This window comes from Ovis aries, chromosome 1 (assembly GCF_016772045.2).
Source record: "Ovis aries strain OAR_USU_Benz2616 breed Rambouillet chromosome 1, ARS-UI_Ramb_v3.0, whole genome shotgun sequence".
NCBI classification, from domain to species: Eukaryota; Metazoa; Chordata; class Mammalia; order Artiodactyla; family Bovidae; genus Ovis; species Ovis aries.
In genome coordinates, this window is record NC_056054.1 from 42849133 (window position 1) to 42871738 (window position 22606).

The 22606-nt window shown below is 38.1% G+C and overlaps 1 protein-coding gene and 1 long non-coding RNA gene across 2 annotated transcripts in view; one reads left to right on the plus strand and one right to left on the minus strand.

Annotated features, from left to right (window-relative positions):
• Positions 1 to 22606, minus strand: part of LOC132659276 (uncharacterized) — a 652410-nt gene that overhangs the window by 104213 nt on the left and 525591 nt on the right. The window lies entirely within an intron of this gene.
• Positions 4018 to 22606, plus strand: part of IL23R (interleukin 23 receptor) — a 63776-nt gene continuing 45187 nt past the window's right edge. The window contains exons 1-4 of the mRNA XM_004003558.5: positions 4018 to 4108; positions 5186 to 5257; positions 9546 to 9842; positions 16622 to 16745. Coding sequence (XP_004003607.3) covers positions 5188 to 5257; positions 9546 to 9842; positions 16622 to 16745 — 491 coding nt within the window. The 5' untranslated portion in view covers positions 4018 to 4108; positions 5186 to 5187. The remainder of the gene's footprint in view (positions 4109 to 5185; positions 5258 to 9545; positions 9843 to 16621; positions 16746 to 22606) is intronic.

Consider the following 22606-nt stretch of genomic DNA (forward strand, 5'->3'; position numbering starts at 1 on the left):
AGGAAATAAACCAGATTTATTACTTGTGGGCTTGTGAGACAGTTAAAAGACACCTTCCAGAATAGAAAACTTTTGAAAATAAAATATTGTGTATAATTACCTATGTGTGTTGGTGTGTATGTTCAGTTGTGTCTGATTCTTTGAAACCCATAGATGTTAGCCCACCAGGCTCCTCTGTCCATGGAATTTTCCGGCAAGAATACTGGAGTGGGTTTGCCCTTCCTTCTCCAGGGGATCTTCCTGGCCTAGGGATCATACTGGCATCTCCTGCATTTGCAGGTGGATTCTTTACCACTGAGCCACCTGGGAAGCCCCAAGTCTATTCAGTACTACATTTTTCACATTTTGTGATTTTCTTTTTTGATGATTTCACTATTTAACGTGGCCCCCAAATACAGTCCTAAAGTATTGTCTAGTGCTCCGAAGTGCAAGAAGTTTGCAATGTACATTATAAAGAACATCTGTGTTAGGTAAGCTTTGTTCAGGTTTGAGTTATGCGGCTGCTGACCCTGAGTTTGATGTTAGCTAGTCAACAATATAGATTGTCTTTAAACAGAAACACACATAAGTCAAGACTATATACTGATCCACTGATGAAAATATAAGCAGAGGTTAACAAGACAAAAAAAGAAAAAATTATTAAAGCAATTAATGAATTGGATTTCACTAAAATCAAAAACTTCTTTCAAAAGATATTGGTAAGAAAATCAAAAAAATAGGCCATAGACTAGGCCAAAACACATGTCCAATAAAGGGCTAGTTTTCAAACCACGTAAAGAATTCTCAGAGCTCAATAATAAGAAAAACAATAAACCAATATAAATGGACTAAAGATTTGAACCTGGAGTAGGAAATGGCAACACACTCCAATATTCTTGCCTGGGGAAATCCCATGGACAGAGGAGCCTGGCAGGCTACAGTCTATGGGGTCACAAAAGGTCAGACACAACTTAGTGACTAAACAACAAAAACAGGAGAGATTTGAATGGATTGTTCACCGAAGATATGCATGGAAAATATCTGAAAAGTGGGTTGAGAATCACCACCAGCCCCCATTACAATAAATAAGTGGATGCTGATTTGCAGTGAGCATCCATCAATCTCATCTCCACTGCCCAGATTCCTGAAATGCTGGATGATGTCCTCTCCTTTATTTTCTATTCTAACTCAGTTCAATCTTCTTTCTACCTTCATTTCTTTTCTGAAACTACTCTCAGGGGGTACTGACTGTTGTCAAATTCAACACTGCCTTTTAGTTCCTATCATATTTAATCTCCGACCGTTTGCTACTCATCATGCACTTCTTCCTGTATCTCTTCTGTCCTTTGGTCAAGATTTTCTGGTTCTGGCCTCCTGCTCCTTTCCCTTATCTCTCTGGATGTTCTCTGAATTCTCTTTTTTTAGTTTTACCTTTAATACTACTGACATGCTGAAATCTTGTAAATTTAGATCTCCAGCTCAAACCTCTCTCTCTAGTTTACCAGTGTCTCCAACAGCCTACTAGACAGTCTTCTCTGAACATGCTGGAGGCCCCTTCAAATCAGCATGATCAGAACCAAATTCATTACTTCCCCACCCTCACTTTTGTGTGCTCAGTTAATACTGTTATTTACTGAGTCAGCAAAATGGCCACCAGAGTCAAGCCCTGTGCTCCTGAACTCTTAGCCCCACACACAGGTTGTTCATTGTGCAACTCCTGTTGAGTGGGACTCCCCGGAGCTCTCATGTGTGTTTCCTCCTCTCAGTTCTCACTGCCTTTGCTTTGCCTTAGGTCTTCATCAGCCTTTGCTCTTCCATAGCCTCCTAACTGGATTCTTTATCCTCATCCAATTCTCCATGCAGTAGTTAGAAATATCCTTCTAAGATCCAACTTGATTACGTATTTCTCTGCCTAACAGTCTTTGTTATCTCTGACACTTTCAGATAAAGGAAGTTGGGGTTTTGTTGTTGTTGTTGTTTGGTTTCTTTCAGCTGTGTAGCCTGACGAGCATGACAAATAGATGGGGCAATAATGAGAACAGTGTCAGACTTTATTTTCTTGGGCTCCAAAATCACTGTGGACGGTGACTGCAGCCATGAAATTAAAAGACGCTTGCTTCTTGGAAGAAAGCTATGACAAACCTAGACAGCATATTAAAAAGCAGAGACATTACTTTGCCAACAAAGGTCCATAGAGTCAAAGCTATGTTTTTTTCCAGCAGTCAAGTATGGATGTGAGAGTTGGATCATAAAGAAGGCTGAGCACTGAAGAATGGATGCTTTTGAACTGTGGTGCTGGAGAAGATTCTTGAGCATCCCCTGGAGGGCAAGGAGATCAAACTAGTCAGCCCTAAAGGAAATCAACACTGAATGTTCATTGGAAGGACTGACGTTGAAGTTGAAGCTCCAATATTTTGGCCACCTGATGCAAACAGTCAACTCATTGGAAAAGACCCTGATGCTGGGAAAGATTGAGGGCAGGAGGAGAAAGGGGTGACAGAGGATGAAGTGGTTGGATGGCATCATCAATTCAATGGACATAAGTTTGAGCAAAACTCCTGGAGATAGTGAAGGACAGGAAGGCCTGGCATGCTGCAGTCCATGAGGTCGCAAAGATTTGGACACAACCGACCAACTGAACAACAGCCTGACCAGCAACAGTCAGGTGGTGATGTGGACCTGAGTGCATGGAGGACGGACAGGAATACAAAGCCCATTATATTCTGCCACTGATCTCATTTTTCCAGCTCAAATCCTTCAGCCTACAGAAACAACTTGCCAGTCCCAAATCATTGTTCTTGGTATGTGAAATGTTTTCCCATACCCTTCTTCATAGTTTAGAAAATTGTTACTAGTCATTAAAACCCAGTTGACAGTCAAAGACACTCTTATTCGTGTATTCTGGTGGTCCCCAGCTCTGACTGCTCGTTATAATCACCAGGAGAGGCTTTTAAAAAATATTGATGCTCAGCTTCTGCTTACAGAAATTCTGATTTCATTGGGTACAATAATTTTGAGCATAGGAATGTTTAAATATTCCCCCAGAATATTCTAATGTGCTACAGACTAAAGATACAAAAACTAAAAAGACAATATGGAGTTTCTGACTTCAAGAAATTCACTGTGGAGGAAATGAGTAAATTAACTGTCATTTATAATAGAAAGCTGAACGAAGAGTGAAAAGATACTCATGTAGAACAAATAAGGAGGTGAGAAGAAAAGGTGTGCCACAAGGTCTCCTGGTGATGCTTCCTAGAAACCAACCACATAATTGATACTTTTTTTAAAATTTGGTCTTAGGATCCTGTTAGGGCTTTCCTGGTGGCTCAGCTGGTATAGAATCTGCCTGCAGCGTGGGAGACCTGGGTTCGATCCCCAGGTTGGGAAGATCTCCTGGAGAAGGGAAAGCCTACCCACTCCAGTATTCTGGCCTGGAGAATTCCACAGACTGTATAGTCCATGAGGTTGCAAACAGTCGGACATGACTGAAGGACTTTCACTTTAGGATCCTGTTAAACCATGAATAAATAGTTTAAAGCCACTGATCTATAATTTTATCATTATAAACAATGCAACATATAAAGCAGCTGTTCTGTAGTTAATCACCTTTATATCTTTAATGCCCCAAACAATACCTGGCACATATGAGATGCTCAAAAATGCTTGTTAAATAAATGAATGGTCAAAAGTAGCTTTTAAACTTTCTTTTCTTCAGAAATGGATTTATAATGGATATCAATGTTGGTTGCAAATTAAAACTAAGCATTGTATCTTTGGTGTCAAAGATTTTGATAGATTAAACATAAATATGTGTTCTATTTCTTGGATGAGATTATTTCACATTAAGGTGAGGAAAAAAAAAAAGTACTGACAAAGCAGTTCACTTTCAGTAATCTGGGTTTTCCCAATTAATGACATAAGAACCAGTCATTTTGAGTTGGACAGTTTTGAGTTCCTCTTCAAGAATCTGAAATGTAGGTCGGAGCTTTGTAGATATTTCCATTTGCCTCACCACTGAAAACCTGAAGTGATCATTGACAGGCAGCAGTGAGGAAGGAAGACGTGAGGCCGATACGAGGGCAGCAGCCTGGCTCTGAGGGGGAATTATGTGCTTCAAACAGGTCGTAAGGTAAAGAGATAATGATCTCTGAATACTCAAAAACAGCTATATTTCCTTTTGGAAATCCATGGGCCAAGTTGTCTTCTCTTATGAGTTTTATGATATTTCATACAGAGTTATGATAGAAGGTGAATCTGTAATATTATCTAACATCATATCACTTTAAATGGTATTATTGTGTATATTCTATTAGGTGAGTAGTTAACTCCTAACTAGGAATATTTCAGGATTTCTTTTGCCTATTGTTTGCAAAGAGAAGATCTACTATTGTTAACAAATCATGAAAGGGATCTTTATATTCATAAGTCATTGGGGACCTCAGTTTTTAAAAATGAAATATTGTGTGCCATTTGATGAGTTATGAGTTTTTGTTTTTTATATGAAAGGCTCAGGTTTAATTGAACAGATAAAAATAACTGAATAATGCTGATATTGAATAACTTATTTAATAATGCATGTAACTGTTTAACTGAATAATGTTACTCCAGATGTAAATTAATGGCAATATTGTTTGGAATTTCTATAATGTGCTTCTTTTGAACTTTCTGCAGATAAAGGGGATTTCTGTAAATCTAACTGGTGTATTTGTCTCACTTCCTCTTTCTTCATTTTGAGTGCTTTTCTTTTCTGGAAGTTCTGACCTTTTTGGGTTTTCCTGAAAGACTAATATTTCTGGAGCTTGATAGATATGTGAACCTGGTCAGGAGAAGGATTGAGGATCATGAGTTAGAGCAGAAAGAGATTTCTGATGAGAGAGACAAGATCAGGAGGAATTATATTTCATCAAGGGTCAAAATGTCCTATGAAGGTAATTCACACTGATTTTTGAAGAGTATAAGATCCCATTCTTTTGCTTTACTCCTCCACCTTATTATACCTCCTCACACCCCAGTGACGACTCTTTGCCCTGTTTCCTTCTCCCTTCCCATCCTTTCTTCCTTCATTCCTTTCTTCCTAATTTAAGTTTCTCATGAAAAACAACTGCTAGAAAAAATGTTATGCCTTTTAGTATTTTATTAAAATATTACAGTTTAAACATTTTTCATATTTTTTTAGAGAGCGACAAAGAATTTTTTCTGCTTTCAGGCATGAACCAGGTCACAATTCATTGGGATGTGGTAATAGCTCTCTACATATTCTTCAGTTGGTGTCATGGAGGTATAGTATTTTGAGTACCTATTGTTATTTTTTATTCAAATAAAATACTGAGTGTTTATTAGGTTCATGACATTATGCTTGAATATCTGAAGGATAAAAATTATTATATTGGGAAAAATTATATGCACATGAAATTATGTGGAATGGAATGTGAGCCAACCTCCCTCCTAATGCAGGATTCCTTTATCAAGCATCTTGACAGAGGTCTAATTCTTATATCAAAATTTCCATGAAGCGGTCTAATTCTCATATCAACATTTCCACAAAGGAGTTTATTATTTTGGTTTGGCATAATCTGTCTTTGAACATTTTTAACTTATATAACTCATCAAACATTTGAATTTTATTCAATTCCACAAACAACTTATTGATGATTACTCTGTGTTAGGTGCTGTGCTAAGCCTTGTCTTCCTCACAACAACTTTGTGCAGTAGTATTATGTGCTATTATTATTATTATTTTGTAATTCACACAAACAGCTGGCATTATGACAAAGGCATACACAGCTTTTAAGAGTGGGAGGTGGGAGATCATCAGAAGTTCAGGCAGGACAGCCATTGGCTCTTGAGAGTTTCTTCTGGGGGCATAGCATCCTGGACAGGCGAGAGGGACTCATTTACTAAGAGATAAGCAACACCAAGGTCTTCCCATGTGGCTCAGTGGTGAAAGAATTCGCCTGTCAATGGAGGAGATGCAGGAGATGCTGGTTCAATCCCTGGGTAGGGAAGATTCCCTGGAGGAGGCCATGACAACCTGGCAGGCTACAGTCCATAGGGTTGCAAAGAGTTGTACACGACTGAGTGACTGAGCATGCACGCACACACAAGCGACATCAAGGCAGGGTTTTAGATCTTGAAGGAAGCTTTGCACATCATGCAACTTACTCAGAATAGTGACAAAAGCAAAACTATCTTCTGCAGGTTGGGACAAACTTATATTAGACATATAGTAGTCCCACCATGAGAACTAGAATCCCTCCAGCAGATATCAGACACTTCCAGAGTCAGACCAACAGTATCCAAGAAGGTTTCGTAGAAATAAGACATCATTTATCATTTACTTTTTCCAGCTTCTGGAAATATGCAAATGATAAGCCAGACTTCTGTTTATACATGGAATTCTCCAGGCAAGAATACTGGAGTGAGTAGTCATTCCCTTCTCAAGGGGATCTTCCCAATCCAGGGTTCAAACTCAGGTCTCCTGCATTGCAGGCAGATTCTTTACCATCTGAGCCACCAGGGAAGCCCGTTTATACATCTGAGTGATTAATATGAAGTATAGAGAAATAAGACAAGTCCATATGACATGGCACTAGAGACTTTCCAGATGTTCATTAGAAATTATTCAATCTGCTGTAATATTTTTACTATCTTTTCCAGATTTTCTACTAGAATGATATTTTACCCCCTTTTAAATAGCTTTGCTGAAATGAAAAAAAAACACTATGTTTAGCATTTTTCTGGCCAACACCCTCCAAATTAACATATTTTGTATGACTTATTTTAACATATTAAAAAGAGAAATTAACATACTTTTGTCTGACTTATTCTTACAAGTTGATTCCTGCCGATTACTGATTTCTTTTGCTATATAGTGAAAAATCATCGACTTACTAATTCATTCCCAGCAGTGAAGCTCAGTGAAGCTCAGCAGTCTGGTGTTTCTGGGTTTTTTTTCATTCTATTTTTTAAAACCAAAACAACATTTATCCAAATTTGAAGTCTTCGGACACTTTTAATATTTTCTGTGTATTCTTAAACACTACTCACGTTTCATGATCGTATTCACATATTTTTTAAGGTGCTGAAGAAACAGTTTCTCTGAACTTGAATTGTTGAACTTCTTTAAAACAGTAGGGGTTTCCCAGGTGGCGCTAGTGGTAAAGAACGCCTGCCAATGCAGGATACATAAGAGATGTGGGTTTGATCCCTGGGTTGGGAAGATCCCCCAGAGGAGGGCAAGGCAAACTACTCCAGTATTCTTGCCTGGAGATATGGACAGAGGAGCCTGGCAGACTACAGTCCATGGGGTCACAAAGAGGTGGACAGTGACTCAGCATGGCAAAGCAGTCAGATGCTTTCTTAAAACTTCTTTTCATGTCTTTGGCTTCAAATTCCTATTGATAATAATGGAATTATTTTTATCACTACTTCAACATTTAAATATTTATAATTTATATGTGAATGCTACATAAATGGACATATTCAATTATATTTATATTATAAAAGTTAATTTTTAAGCTTTGAATTCTAAAGATAAGGACTTTTACAATTAAATACTGGCCTTTAATTATTACTTTGATAAGGTTTTAAGATATTCTAATGCTTAGAATTTAGAATATTTAGAAAAAGCCTACAATGAATTTTCCTTGATGTGAATTTAACTTAATTGATATTGCATTACATTGTCATTTGAGTTTATGAAAATGCCTTTATTGTCTTTTGGCTATAAAAATAATACATTATTATATAATTTTTAAAACACAGAAATATTCAATTAAAAATAAAAATTATCATTGATAATTTGATAATCAGAGATTATCATTGATATCTTAGTGTATCTTTAATTCATTCATCTATTTATTCTTAACATCGAGCCTATATTAAATATTTTGTTTTGCAACTTGCTTTTCAACTTAAAAATATATTCTGAACATTTCCTCATATTTTTAAATTAATGATGAATTTTAAGTGGTGGTCAAGCAATAAATTTTTGCAACTAGTACGAGTATGATTTCACCCATTGAGCTCATAATTTTCTAATAAAAGTAGCCCTTATCTATAAAAGAAGGAAAGACAGTAGCTGAAGAATGCGGTTTGGATTCTTCACTACCAATTGTTGTTTCTAATGTTACCTTTGAAACATAAGGTAGCCTCAAAATGCTTCATTCCTCACCTTTAAAATAGAAGAGCTAATTATATTTGCGCTTTAGACTGCTAGAGAAGCTGAAAAGCTGAAAGCTCATTCTAGGCTTGTGTAATGCTGTCGAACATCAACAGAACATAGTAAAAACACACTGATTAGCTAAGCAACTAAATGATACACTGAGTCCTAATGGTAAAAAAAAAAAAAAAAAAAACACTGATAAGCTAAGCAATTAAAGGATACACCGAGTCCTAAAACTCTTTTCCAATGGAAATTATTCCATTCAGTTCAGTTCAGTCGCTCAGTCATGTCCAACTCTTTGCGACCCCATGAACCACAGCACACCAAGCCTCCCTGTCCATCACCAACTCCCGGGGTCCACCCAAACCCATGTCCATTGAGTCGGTGATGTCATCCAACCATCTCATCCTCTGTCATCCCCTTCTCCTCCTGCCCTCAATCTTTCCCAGCATCAGGGTCTTTTCAAATGAGTCAGCACTTTGTATCAGGTGGCCAAAGTATTGGAGTTTCAGCTTCAACATCAGTCCTTCCAGTGAGCACCCAGGACTGATCTCCTTTAAGATGGACTGGTTGGATCTCCCTGCAGTCCAAGGGACTCTCAAGAGTCTTCTCCAACACCACAGTTCAAAAGAATCAATTCTTCAGCACTCAGCTTTCTTTATAGTCCAACTCTCACATCCATACATGACCACTGGAAAAACCATAGCCTTGACTAGATGGACCTTTGTTGGCAAAGTAATGTTTCTGCTTTTTAATATGTTGTCTAGGTTGGTCATAACTTTTCTTCCCAGGAGTAAGCATCTTTAATTTCATGGCTGCAATCTAATTATTTTTGACTGGATTATTTTGAATGGAATATTTGACTAATTAATCCATTCAGTTCAGTTCAGTTCAGTTCATTTCAGTTGCTCAGTCGTGTCCGACTCTTTGCGACCCCATTAATCGCAGCATGCCAGGCCTCCCTGTCCATCACCAACTCCTGGAGTTCACTCAGAATTGTGTCCATCGAGTCAGTGATGCCATCCAGCCATCTCATCCTCGGTCGTCCCCTTCTTCTCCTGCCCCCAATCCCTCCCAGCATCAAAGTCTTTTCCAATGAGTCAACTCTTCACATGAGGTGGCCAAAGTACGGAGTTTCAGCTTTAGCATCATTCCTTCCAAAGAAATCCCAGGGTTGATCTCCTTTAGAATGGAGTGGTTGGATCTCCTTGCAGTCCAAGGGACTCTCAAGAGTCTTCTCCAACACCACAGTTTAAAAGCATCAATTCTTCGGTGCTCAGCCTTCTTCACAGTCCAACTATTCCATTAGTCAAAAACAATTTTAAATGCAAAGCATATTCTTCTGAGTATCTGGTTTTAATGTTTTACATGGAATTAATTATTTTATCTATTTGTTTTCCAGGGATTACAAATATAAACTGCTCTGGACACATCTGGGTAGAACCTGCCACAATTTTTAAGATGGGCATGAATATCTCTATATATTGCCAAGCAGCAATTAGGAACTGCCAACCAAGGAAACTTTATTTTTATAAAAATGGCATCAAAGAAAGATTTCATATCACAAGAATCAATAAAACAACAGCTCGCCTTTGGTATAACAACTTTGTGGAGCCACAAGCCTTTGTGTACTGTACTGCTGAATGTTCCAGATATTTTCCAGAGACACTGATTTGTGGAAAAGACATTTCTTCTGGATGTAAGTGTTGGGGTACATTCAAAAGCCAAGTGAAAGTTAGCCTAACGATTAACTGGTAACTACCAATACTGTCTAAAAACGGAGGCAAATTAATATACTTCACTTCTTCTCTTAGTTTAATGTAGGCATTGCAAATTTGAATGTCTCCAGGAGCCAGGTTGGTGAAATGTTGCATTAAGAAGCTGGTGGGATCTGTGCAGAGAGGAAAACACATAGATAGTTTACTGAGCACAGTGTCCAGCTTCAGCATCTCTGAGGATTCAGTATTCTTAGATCTTTTGGTTCTTCCAAAGAAGATGGAAGTATAAATTTTCAATATGTACTCTACAAACTTTTCAATGTTGCCAACATATTCAAAATACAATTTTTAACACTAGCCTGGCTGAACACAGGTCTTTAGGTATGCGAAGGCAGCACCCTCAGATTTTCAGTACTTTTATGTTCAACTATTTTTCACTTCACATTGTTTTCCAAACTAATATCAACCTTGAGAGTCCATTGAGAAATTTTGAGGCTAAGATTTTGGAAGGAAAAAACAGTTGCAATACTAGCTTTGTATTTCTGCTACATTTCTTACCAGCTGTGTGACTTCAGGAAAGTTGTTTAACCGGTCTGTGCCTCAATTCCATGCCTGTAAAATGAGGCTAATCATATTGGTCATGGTAAACATCTAACTTCAATAACTTATTTAAAAGTGTATTATATACTTTAAACTATAATATTAATGTGCCTGAGCCCTTTTAAATGGAACCTTTTGATAAAACATGGGGTGATTTTGATACAATTCCCTGCTCCTAATGTCACTGCCCCAATTGTGAATCACTGGGTTTGTTGCTACAATTATTAAGGAAAAAATGAATTGTTAATTTTAAAAACATTTGCTAACTTCAATGTGTGTTCATAGTATCCTGAAAGTGTTTAAGTTTCTATAGTAATATGGGCTGGCCTGTATAATTATACACTTAATTCTTGGTTCTACTATTACAAAAGAAAAATCAGTAACTTCAGTACTGGTTTAATCTAGAGTTTCATTCCCAGCATCTGGGCCCATTTTCAGTGAAAGATAGAGGGCTTTGGATCTTTGCTATGTTCCCTTTCTCCATACTTTCAAGAATCCAATCTGAGTTCTTCCTCATCTCCAGTCCTCACCTAGACAGACCAAGTCCACCTGGCCACCTCTACCTGTCCCTAAAGGGAGTGTCTGAGAAGAATGAGGCTTTTTTCTTTAAAGTAAGGCCATTGTCCTGCTGGGCACTTGACCTCCTTACTTCAACAAAGAAGAGCTGTAGGAAGTAGCAGAGGTGAACTGAGGAAGGAAATTAATAGGTTTTGGAGTTAAAGAAAAAATTTAGGCCTTAAAATAATAATAACATGCTAAACTTGCCCTAAATTGTGGAAACTGAAACCACAAGTAGACATCTTATCTGATGTCTGAGGACTTCTTAGCTTGTCCGCATCCTCAGGAAACAAGAGTAACCCTCTTGCTTAGTTACATTCCTACTTATCCTTGATGGTTGGGGGGTGGGTTGTTGAGAGAATATTTCACTGGAGAACAAATGAGCAACTGTCATGGTTGTGGGGAAAGGTTAGTTTTAATTTTAAGCCCGAGTAAGAAAGGAGGCGGAAGTGTGGCCTCCTTCCCTGTGTTGCAGTTTGAGTGACCAGTGATGCCCAACCACTCTCCAGGGTTGGCTGAGGCCTTCTGCCCCCAAACACAACCACCAGGCTCTTTCAGGGCCAGGAAACGGCCTTCTCCTCCCTTCTAGCACAACACATTAGAAGCACTTACATTTTCTGCTGACAGCTGCTTAGAAAGAACATTACCCTTTCCACTTGTTTACTCTGTGATTTGGGAACTTTTTACATAGATCTCTGGTTATGAGTGTGAAAGTGTAACTGCCATGTAAGAATTTACTCAAAGCCCTGGGTTCAAGAACCCCCGTGTTCTTGGGCTCTACATTCTTAGTAAACAAAACTTCCTATTGAAGTAGGTCAAGTAGAGGTTTTTGAGGGTTTTTGTGGTATTCTAGAAATCACACTGCTTTCACTGGATCACTTTGATTACAGGATACTCTTCCTGTGAGCTTTACCGTGTCAACTTATCATCACTGTTCTGAACAAAATGATTATGTGCATTTTTTTAGACTGGAGACAAATCATACAAAAGAAAGAGAAGATAAAGGAGTCGTTGCTTTTCCTAAAAAGATATCCAAACATTAAAAGTTCCATACTTTGATGTGTAATTTGTGAAACACAAACTATTATCACAGTTTCATTTTTAGCCATAATCTTAGACTTCTTAGATTGCTATCTGTAAGTGTACACACATCATGAAAAGTATTCTATCAGAGTCACACCAGTCCTGGAATAAAACACGTTAAGATTTCTCTATTCCTTTAAAAATACCAAATTAAACTATTCATGAAACAGTCATATTTCCACTGAATCATTAAAAAGTTTAAATATGTCAAACTTGAATTCTAATCATCTTTGATCTCTACTTATCATCTGATGAAAGTAGACTTATTATCCAATAAAAGGCCCTGAAAAGTTGTCTTTAACATTGCTACTCAGTCTTATTAGTGACACAATAGGCCAGTCTGCGCACTCTTTGGGTAAGGAATTATGAAGAGATCTTTGCCAGAAGTATTGTCTTTCTTTTCATTTTAAATTCTCATTATCATTTTATTAATCAAACCAATCAAGCCATGAAATACACTTTACTTAGTGGTTAGTATGCACCAAAAATGTGGTATACAATAGCAATTCAGAGAAGAGGGGATCACAGACTCTGCTGCCAAGAAGCCCTCAGTTGAAAACGATCTTTGGCTAAACTTTGAATTAATAAGAAACATGGCTTGTGAATAGTAAGGGACCCAGTAGGAGGGGAGATATGTGATGGGCAGGAGAGAGCAGAGTATTCTCTCGTATCTGGCTGTACAGCAGGTTTTTACCCATGGACATTTAATAACCCAGCAGGTAAAGAATCTGCTTGCAATGCAAGAGATACAGGAGATGAGGGTTCAATCCCTGGATTGGGAAGATACCTGGAGAAGGAAATGACAACCCATTCCAGTATTCTTGCCCAGGAATCCCACAGACAGAGGAACCTGGAGGGCTACAGTCCAATCGGGTTGCAAAGGGTCCAACATGACTAAGCGACTAAGCACACACGATGGAATCTAAAAACAATTTGGTCTTATTTTATATCTATATTCACATTCCCATCTTTACATAGCTTCATATTAACAAATAGCATGTTTATTTGCACAGAAGTGTTTAATCTATTTGCTCTTTTACAAAGTTAATTAGCTACCAGACATAACCCTGAGTATTCACTTCAAAGAAAATGCTGTGGAATAACATAGCCCCAAAGACTGACAGTTGTCTTTTATGATGGCCAAATCAAAGATACTCTGAAACTAGAGGGAAAAAATAACTTTAGCACAAATCACTGAAGGACCCCAAGTCAGTCAGTATCCAAAATGATTTAAATTTATGTTTCTACACCTACCTCCTTTAAGGCTCAAGTAAAACTTAAAGATTTATCTTACTTGGAGTCCAATTTCTCCCCCACTGCAGCTTGATGATACAACTCATAAAATGTTTTAAAGCACTTTAGTATGTTCTTACTGTCTGAAAATACGTTTTTAAATCATTAAATCAAATTGCATTCATGTAGAATGTTTTTATTTAACATTTTGGACCAACAAAAAAGAAATACCCATCATTTCTGTAATCTTATAATCATACTACTAGCAGACTCCATCTTTAATAATTTGGAATATGTCTTTCTCGTTTCAGTCTCTTTCTCTGTGTGTGTGTCTCTGCCTCTTTTCTCTGTTTCTCTGTCTCTCTCTCTCTTGCTACCCCTTTATCTTTCTGTCTCTCAAATGAGACCACTATACTATACTATTTTGTAACTTATTTTTTCATTTTATCATATGGCTCTTACTTATTTAATTAAACATATTTTGAGTTGCTTCCAAGGCCAGATATTTATATTGTCTTCAATAACTTTGTTTTTGGTTGTATTTCAGGAATATATTTTGGGAAATTAAGCTGGTTTCCAATTCTTCCATTATTATGAACAACACTTTAAGAGGCAAACCCTTTTAGCCAAATATTTTTGTGTATCTATGAACATTTTAGTAAGGATGCTAAAATTTTCCTAGATGTAAAATTGCTCGGTTGCAAGATATTACCTCTGCTTTACAGATTATGATAAAGGTTGTTCCAATTTGCATTTCCACCAGCAGTGTGTTAGAGGATTTCCTTGAGTCTATTTCAACACTATGGATGACCATTTTTCAAAAACCTTGCCAGTTTGATAGTTTTAAATGACATCTATTATTGGTTCAGTCTGTAATGAAGATAAATTTTTTCCATATGTGTATTTCTTATTTTATAAGTATTATTCTTGGTAGATGATTTATAGATGAAGTACAGGAATATATCTATGTTTAAGCTAAATCTTTGGGTATAATTTCAGGTGCATAAATGTCTGTATTTTTATTTGTTCTGAGGCCCCATACTTTCATTTTTCTTCTTTCCTTAATGGGACAGAATTATTGGTTTATTTTTTGGTTTGTTTAATTTTTATTTTATAGCTGATTAACAATGTTGTATTAGTTTCATCCTTTCATTTTTCATATCATTTTTTGAGTAATCAGTTTCCCAGGCAGTATTGCACAAGTAGGCACAAGCTGAGAGAGCCACCCCTAAAAAGTGAGCATATGGCAAATGCTTAGTATTTCCATACTTCTTTTTTGATCTTGATTCTTGGTAATTTATTACTGGATGATGTATCTGAAAATTCCAGATGCTGTTCTATATTTGTTGGGGTTTCATAGGCTTTAGAGGCTCCAAGGGCTCCAACAGAACTCTCTCATCTTTTCTCATCTCTTGAGTTTTGTTTTCCCCTGTGCTGGCTTCATTGTTAAATAGACTGTTTCACTATGACAGCAAGATGGCCATCAACAGCCTATAGCTTACATGACACTCAGAGACAGTAAATTAAGGCAGGGAGAAAGCACATCTTCTACAGTAGCCCCAGAAAAAGTTCCTTGAATAATTTTGATTGGTTTATCTTGGGTCATGGGTTCATTCCCAATGGAAATACTCGATCAGGCAGACTAGGTCAAGGGCACAGTTCTGTGTGTCAAGGCACACCCCTTGGCACAGGGTTGGAGTGGGGATGAGGTTAGGAATGAGGAAGATGTCAGTTCTTAAAAGGAAGGATGGTGGCAGTCAAAAATTAACAATATTCTCCAAAATTTGGCCATTCAGAGAAAGAGTTGAAGGCATGGGAGAAGAGAGAAAAAGAAACTAGAAATAGAATTCTGTGAATGCCTAAAAAATTTTAATCTTTCTTTCCTGTAGTGAAATGTACTTTCTAAAAGATTCTTAAGTGTACAGTTCTATGAATGCCAGTGATGTATATACACACTGACCTCATTGTGCAACCATCACCACCATCCATTTCCAGTACTTTTTTCATCTTGCAAAACCGAAACTCTGTACCCAATACAACAACCCTTCATTTCTCCCAACTCCTCAACCCTTGGCCACCACCATTCTACTTTCAGTCTCTGTGAGTTCAACTGTTCTAGACATCGCCTATAAATAGAGTCATATAGTGTTTGTCCTTTTGTAGCTGGCTTATTTTATTTAGCATAATGTCTTCGAGGTTCATCTATGTTGTAGCATGGGTCAGAATTTCCTTTCTTTTAAAGGTTGAGTATGTATGTATGACTATCAAACTTTTTTTTCTTTTTGGCCTCACCCTGAGGCATGTGGGATCTTAGTTCCCTGACCCAGGATCAAACCTGCTCCCCTTACACTGGAATGCTAGAGTTGAGGATAAACATGGAGAACACATTCACAACAGCCAAAAGGCAGAGAGATTTCAAGGTTCAGTTCAGTTCAGTTCAGCCGCTCAGTCATGTCCGACTCTTTGCGACCCCATGAATTGCAGCATGCCAGGCCTCCCTGTCCATCACCAAATCCTGGAGTTCACTCAAACTCATATTCATCAAGTCGGTGATGCCATCCAGCCATCTTATCCTCTGCCGTCCCCTTCTCCTCCTGCCCCCAATCCCTCCCAGCATCAGAGTCTTTTCCGATGAGTCAACTCTTCACATGAGGTGGCCAAAGTATTGGAGTTTCAGCTTTAGCATCAGTCCTTCCAACGAACACCCATGACTGATCTCCTTTAGAATGGACTGGTTGGATTTCAAGGTGGGAAAGACCAAAATAGCAAATTCTGCAGATTCAAGCTCAATGATGACCATAAAGAAATCATGGGATTTGTGGATTAGAAAGTCACTGATGACCTTAACAACAGTGGTTTTGGTGGAATTGTGGGTCTGAATCTTGATTGTTTGGGATTCAAAAGTATATGGGAACTGAGGAAAAAGACCAGTATCAGTTCAGTTAAGGTCTGTTCAGTCACTCATAATGGACTTTAAAAAAGAAAAAAGCTATTGTGAAAAGGAGAAAGATATACTGACAGCTGAGGGAAGAGAATTTGGGGCGGAATTCTTTTGGATGGGAGGAACTTGATCACCTTAGTATCCCCAAAGAGGGAATATAGTAAAGTATGTGAAGGAAAGCAGCAACATTTCAGGGCAAAATGGGCTGGAATGTGAGCTGGAAGGGGTGGAATGGGGCAAATGCTGATTGACCTGGTTTTCCAAATAATATGGACTGATTATCAACTAACTATAAAAAACCTTGATGTTTCTGTGGTGGCTCCTAAGTGATATATTTTGTTGCAGATCCACCAGATGTACCTGACAAAGTAACCTGTGTCATTTATGAATATTCAGGCAACATGACTTGTACCTGGAACCCTGGGAGGCCCACCTACATAGACACAAAGTATGTGGTGTACGTGAAGAGGTAGGTTCCCTCCTCAACAGTCTGTCCTGAGCAGTTCCACTCCAGTTCAGCCAGTGCTGTGCCTCCAGCAGGGATCCAAGAAATCTGCCTCAAATGTTAAATGCATCTTTACTATCCCCAACTCCCTAATATCGATCAAGGAATCCACCAAAACACTTTTCAGGCCATTGATATTTTCACCCTGTGAGGTAATATATTCCATAATCTTTATGCTGTTTTTACTCATTGGAGGTGACTGGGCAAGGACCTAATGTGATACAGCACAGTTTTAAAAGGATCTTTGCTTGAATCTCAGCTCTCTCCTCCTTCTAGGATTTAGGCACTTAAACTCTCCATATTGTCATTTCTTTATCTTTAAAATAGGCTTGAAAATAGAACCTAATGGATAGGTTAATTCTGTTTAAGTGGAATTTGACTTTTAAAGTGTGAATCACCATGCCAGGTCCATCAGTACAGTTCAGTCGCTCAGTCGTGTCTGACTCTGTGACCCCATGTACTGCAGCATGCCAGGCTTCCCTGTCCATCACCAACTGCCAGAACTTGCTCACACTCATGTCTATTGAGTTGGTGATGCCATCCAACCATCTCATCCTCTGTCTTCCCCTTCTCCTCCTGCCTTCAATATTTCCCAGCATCAGGGTCTTTTCCAATGAGTCAGTTCTTTGCATCAGGTTGCCAAAGTATTTGAGTTTCTGCTTCAGCATCAGTCCTTCCAATGAGTATTCAAGACTGATTTCCTTTAGGATGGACTGGTTGGATCTCCTTGCAGTATAAGAGACTCTCGAGAGTCTTCTCCAACACCACAGTTCAAAAGCATCAATTCTTTGGCATTCAGCTTTCTTTATAGTCCAACTCTCATATCCATATTCCATCCACATATGGAAAAACCATACCTTTGACCTTGTCAGCAAAGTAATACCAGATCCAGAGTTAGCACTAAATTCATGGAAGATAGTATTAATAATGAACCCCAAATCTTAAATTTGGTGTCTATATATACCAACCATCTTCCCTGGCTTGGGAGCTATCAGGACACAGGACTTTCAGCTTTAAAACTGAAATCAATAATTGAATGAAAGTAATAAACTCTGGGAATTGGTGATGGACAGGGAGGCCTGGCGTGCTGTGATTCATGAGGTCACAAAGAGTCGGACACGACTGAGTGACTGAACTGAACTTGTGTACAATGTCACGAACCTCTATCCATAGTTCTTCAGGCACTCTGTCTACCATATCTAATCCCTTGACTCTATTTATCACCTCTACTGTATAACCATAAGGGATTTGATTTAGGTCATATTTGAATGGTCTAGGGGTTTTCCCTACTTTCTTCAATTTAAGCCTGAATTTTGCCATAAGGAACTGATGATATGAGCCTGATGATATGACAGTCAGCTCCTGGTCTTGTTTTTACAGACTGTATAGAGTTTCTCCATCTTCAGCTATAAATAATATAATTAGTCTGATTCCAGTATTGACCGTTAGGTGATGTCCATGTGTAGAGTTATCTCTTGTGTTGTTGGAAGAGAGTGTTTGCTATGACCAGTGTGTTCTCTTGGCAAAGCTCTGCTAGGCTTTTCCCTGCTTCATTTTGTACTCCAAGGCCAAACTTGCCTATTACTTCAGGTATCTTTTGACTTGTTACTTTTGCATTGCAGGCCCCTATGATGAAAAGGACATCTTTTTTTGGTGTTAGTTCCAGAAGGTCTTGTAGGCCTTCATATAACCATTCAACTTCAGCTTCTTTGGTATTAGTGCTTGGGGCATAGAGTTGGATTACTGTGATGTTGAATGGTTTGCCTTGCAAACGAACTGAGATCATTCTGTTGTTTTTGAGACTGCATCCAAATACTGCATTTTGAACTCTTTTGTTGACCAGGAGGGCTACTCCATTTCTCCTAAGGTGTTCTTACTCACAGTAGTAGATATAATTGTCCGCTGAATTAAATTTGCCATTCCCGTTGATTTTAGTTCACTGATTCCTAAAATGTCAGTGTTCACTCTTGCCATCTCCTGCTCGACCACATCCAATTTACCTTGATTCATGGATCTAAAATTTCAGCTCTTATGCAATATCATTTTTTACAGCATCGGATTTCACTTTCACCACCAGACACGTGCACAACTGAGCATGGTTTCCGCTTTGGTCTAATCTCTTCATTCTTTCTGGAGCTACTTTTCTGCCCTTCCTCAGTAGCATATTGGGCACCTACTGACCTGGCAGGCTCATCTTCCTATACCATATCTTTTTGCCTTATCGTACTGTTCATATGTTCTCAAGGCAAGAACACTGGAGTGGTTTGCTATTCCCTACTCCAGTGGGCCAGGTTTTGTCAGAACTCTTCACTATGACCTGTCTGTCTTACATGGCCCTCCGTTGCATGGCTCATTGCTTCAATGAGTTACGCAAGCCCCTTCGCCACAACAAGGCTGTGATCCACGAAGGTGAGGTCATATGCTAAGTCAGTTTAAACTTTTGAGGAACTGCCACACTGTTTTTTTTTTAATTGAAGTATAGCTGATTTATAATATTTTGTTAGTTTCAGGTGTACCACATAATGATTCAATATTTTTCTAGGTCATACTCCATTTAAAGTCATTACAAAATAATTGCTACATTTCCCTATGCTATACAATATATTTTGATGTCTATTTATGTTACAGATAATAGTTTGTATCTTAATCTCATACTCCTATCTTGCCCCTTCCCTCTCTCCTCTCCCCACTAGTAACCACTAGTTTGATTTCTATATCTGTGAGTCTATCTCTTTTTTTGTCATATACATTTGTTTTAGATTCTGCATATAAATGAAAATAGAGATTTCTCTTTGTCTGACTTATTTCACTGAGCATAATACTCTCTAGGTCCAACCACACTGTTACAAATGGCATAATTTCATTCTTTTTTATGTCTGAATAATATTCCATTGTATATATATGGACATCAGGATGCATGTCTCTTTTTGAATGAGTGTTTTCATTTTCTTTCAATATATATTCAGCAGTGGAATTCCTGAATGATATGTTAGTTTTAGTGTTTTGAGGACACTCCATACTGTTTTCTATAATGGCTACACCAATTTTCAATCCCACCAAAAGTATACTAAGGTTTCCTTTTACTCATATCCTTGCCAACATTTGTTATTTGTAGAGTTTTTGATAATAACCATTCTGACAGGTGTGAGGTGATATATCATTGGTATTTGGTGGAAGGGAGAGCTGTTGGGCTTTTTTGATCTTGCCATGTAGCTTTTGGGGTCTTAGTTCTCTGTCCTGGGATCGAACCCAGGCCCTTGGCAGAGAGTTTGGATTCCTAACCAAGGAATCACCACAGGGCTTTCCCTCTCATTATTGTTTTGAATTGCATTTCTCTAATTATTAGCATTGGGCTTCCCAGGTGGCTCTGTGGTAAAGAATCTGCCTGCCAATGTAGGAGATGCAATCTCGATCCCTGGGTTAGGAAGACCCCTTGAAGGAAATGGCAACCCACTCTGGTATTCTTGCCTGGGAAATCCACTGGACAGAAGAGGCTGGTGGGCTACAGTTCATGAGATCACAGAGTCAGACATGACTTAGCGACTGAGCATGCACACAATGACTAGCAATGTTGAGCATTTACTCATGTGCCTGTTGATTACTTGTATATCTTCTCTGGAAAAATGTTTATTCAGGTCTTCTGCCCATTTTTATACTGCCATACTGTTTTCTAAAGAAGTCACATCAGGGGAGTTCAGGATGGGGGACATATGTGCACCCATGGCTGATTCATGTAGACATATAGCAAAAACCCCTACAACATTGGAAAGCAATTATACTCCAATTAAAATAAATTAGTTAATTTAAAAAATTATTTTAAAAAAGAAGCCACACCATTACATTCCCATCTAGGATTCCAACCTCCCCACATTCTTGTCAATATTTGCTATTATCTTGTTGATTATTGTCACCGTAGTGAGTATGGGTTACTTCTCTCAAATCTTGCTAATATGCCTTCTCAGATTCCTAGCAATGAGACTGTGTGGTAAACTTGAAGTAGACATAACACAATTTGAAAAAATATGTTTCTTAAAAAACGCTTGTCGACCACCCATAATTTCCTATTTAGTATCATTAAAATGTTCTCACAATTTTATAAGACTATTATACATCTCTTTAAAAGCCATTAATGCATTGACAATTATAAATGTCTAAATTATTTGTACATGGTGGTTTTTGAGGGACATGTCTACTTTGTCAAGTGAAGGTTTACTTACAGTAGTTATGAGGACTGAAATTGTTCTTGGTACTCAAAAAGTCTAAAGACTAGGTTCATTAAAGAGTAAAATGTCAGAAATATCCATTGGAAAGAGCAGAAGCTTTAGACTTTAATGTTTGATTTCCAGTTCACAGACTTATCAGTTAGAAGACTTTAATGGTACAAATATCTGAAAACCCAAGTGCAATGACCCAAACAGACAAGGCTTTATTTATATCAAGTAGTGCAGAGCTAGTGTGTTAATTCAATTGTACTCCAAGGACCCAGGCTCTTTCTATCTTTCTTCTTTGCAGTCTTTAGAGCATTGACCCTAGTCCTTGGATGCTGTACATCTAGGCTTCTCATCCAAGTTTCAGGCAGGAAAGTAGTGAAGGGAAAAGGAAATTCTCCCACTGACTTCTACTGGCATCTCATTGGCCAGAATTGAATTACACATCTACTCTATCTGGATGGGAACCCAGGATAGGAGTACGGTGGATGCAGTTCAGTAATCTAACAGTATCTGCCACAGTTGCTAGCTGAGTGACCTTGGAAAATTTGTTTAGCTTTGCTAAACCCTAGCCTCCTGAGAAATGAGTATAGGTAATACAAAACTAAGTATTATAAAACTTATAAGAAAGCAAATTATAAGAAAAGGCTCACAAATAGGAAATACTTAGAAATTGACAAAAAGACGATGTTAGAGTGTTAGAACATTATGGTGAAACTCAAGACTGACTCTCTAGACTTTTTTGATTCATTCTAAAATCAAAACCTGACTGATTTGGAAGAGAAAATGAATGTAAAGCCATAAAAATGATCATTTACAGGTTATCGTAAGCAATAACTTTATTTACTTTCTTTTCAAGCAACAATAACTTTAGACAGATGACTATCTAGAAGGAATGTCAAATGTGGTCTAATAAGTAAGACCAATTTTCAAGCTGGTGTACATACATCAATAGTAAAGTCACTCATTTTAAAGTCATTCAAACGAGAAACATAAACTCAATATGGGCAAGAATTTTTGCTTGCTTTGTTTACTGCTATATTTCTTTAGCCTGGGATGAGGCCTGGCATCTAGAAAATGCTCAATAAACATGTGTTGAGTGATCGTTCTCATAACTAGGAATGGACATTTCCTGTATCCTTCCTTCACAATCAAGTTGAATAATAATAACACAAGGTCCTATATATTAAAAAGGTATTTTTTTCACTGTCTGTTCTGAAATGGAGAGTAAATTATAGCCAAGCTTAGGCAAATCTAACCCAAATTCTAAATAAATTGAGCCCAGATTAGTGGAATTTTATTGTATCTTAAAAAGGACATAAAGGATGTGAAGTGATAGTATAAAAATGAATATGCTGCTGCTGCTGCTGCTGCTAAGTCGCTTCAGTCGTGTCCGTCTCTGTGTGACCCCATAGACGACAGCTCACCAGGCTCCTCCATCCCTGGGATTCTCCAGGCAAGAACACTGGGGTGGGTTGCCATTTTCTTCTCCAATGCATGAAAGTGAAAAGTGAAAGTGAAGTTGCTCAGTTGTGTCCGACTCCTAGTGACCCCATGGACTGCAGCCTACCAGGCTCCTCCATCCATGGAATTTTCCAGGCAAGAGTATTGGAGTGG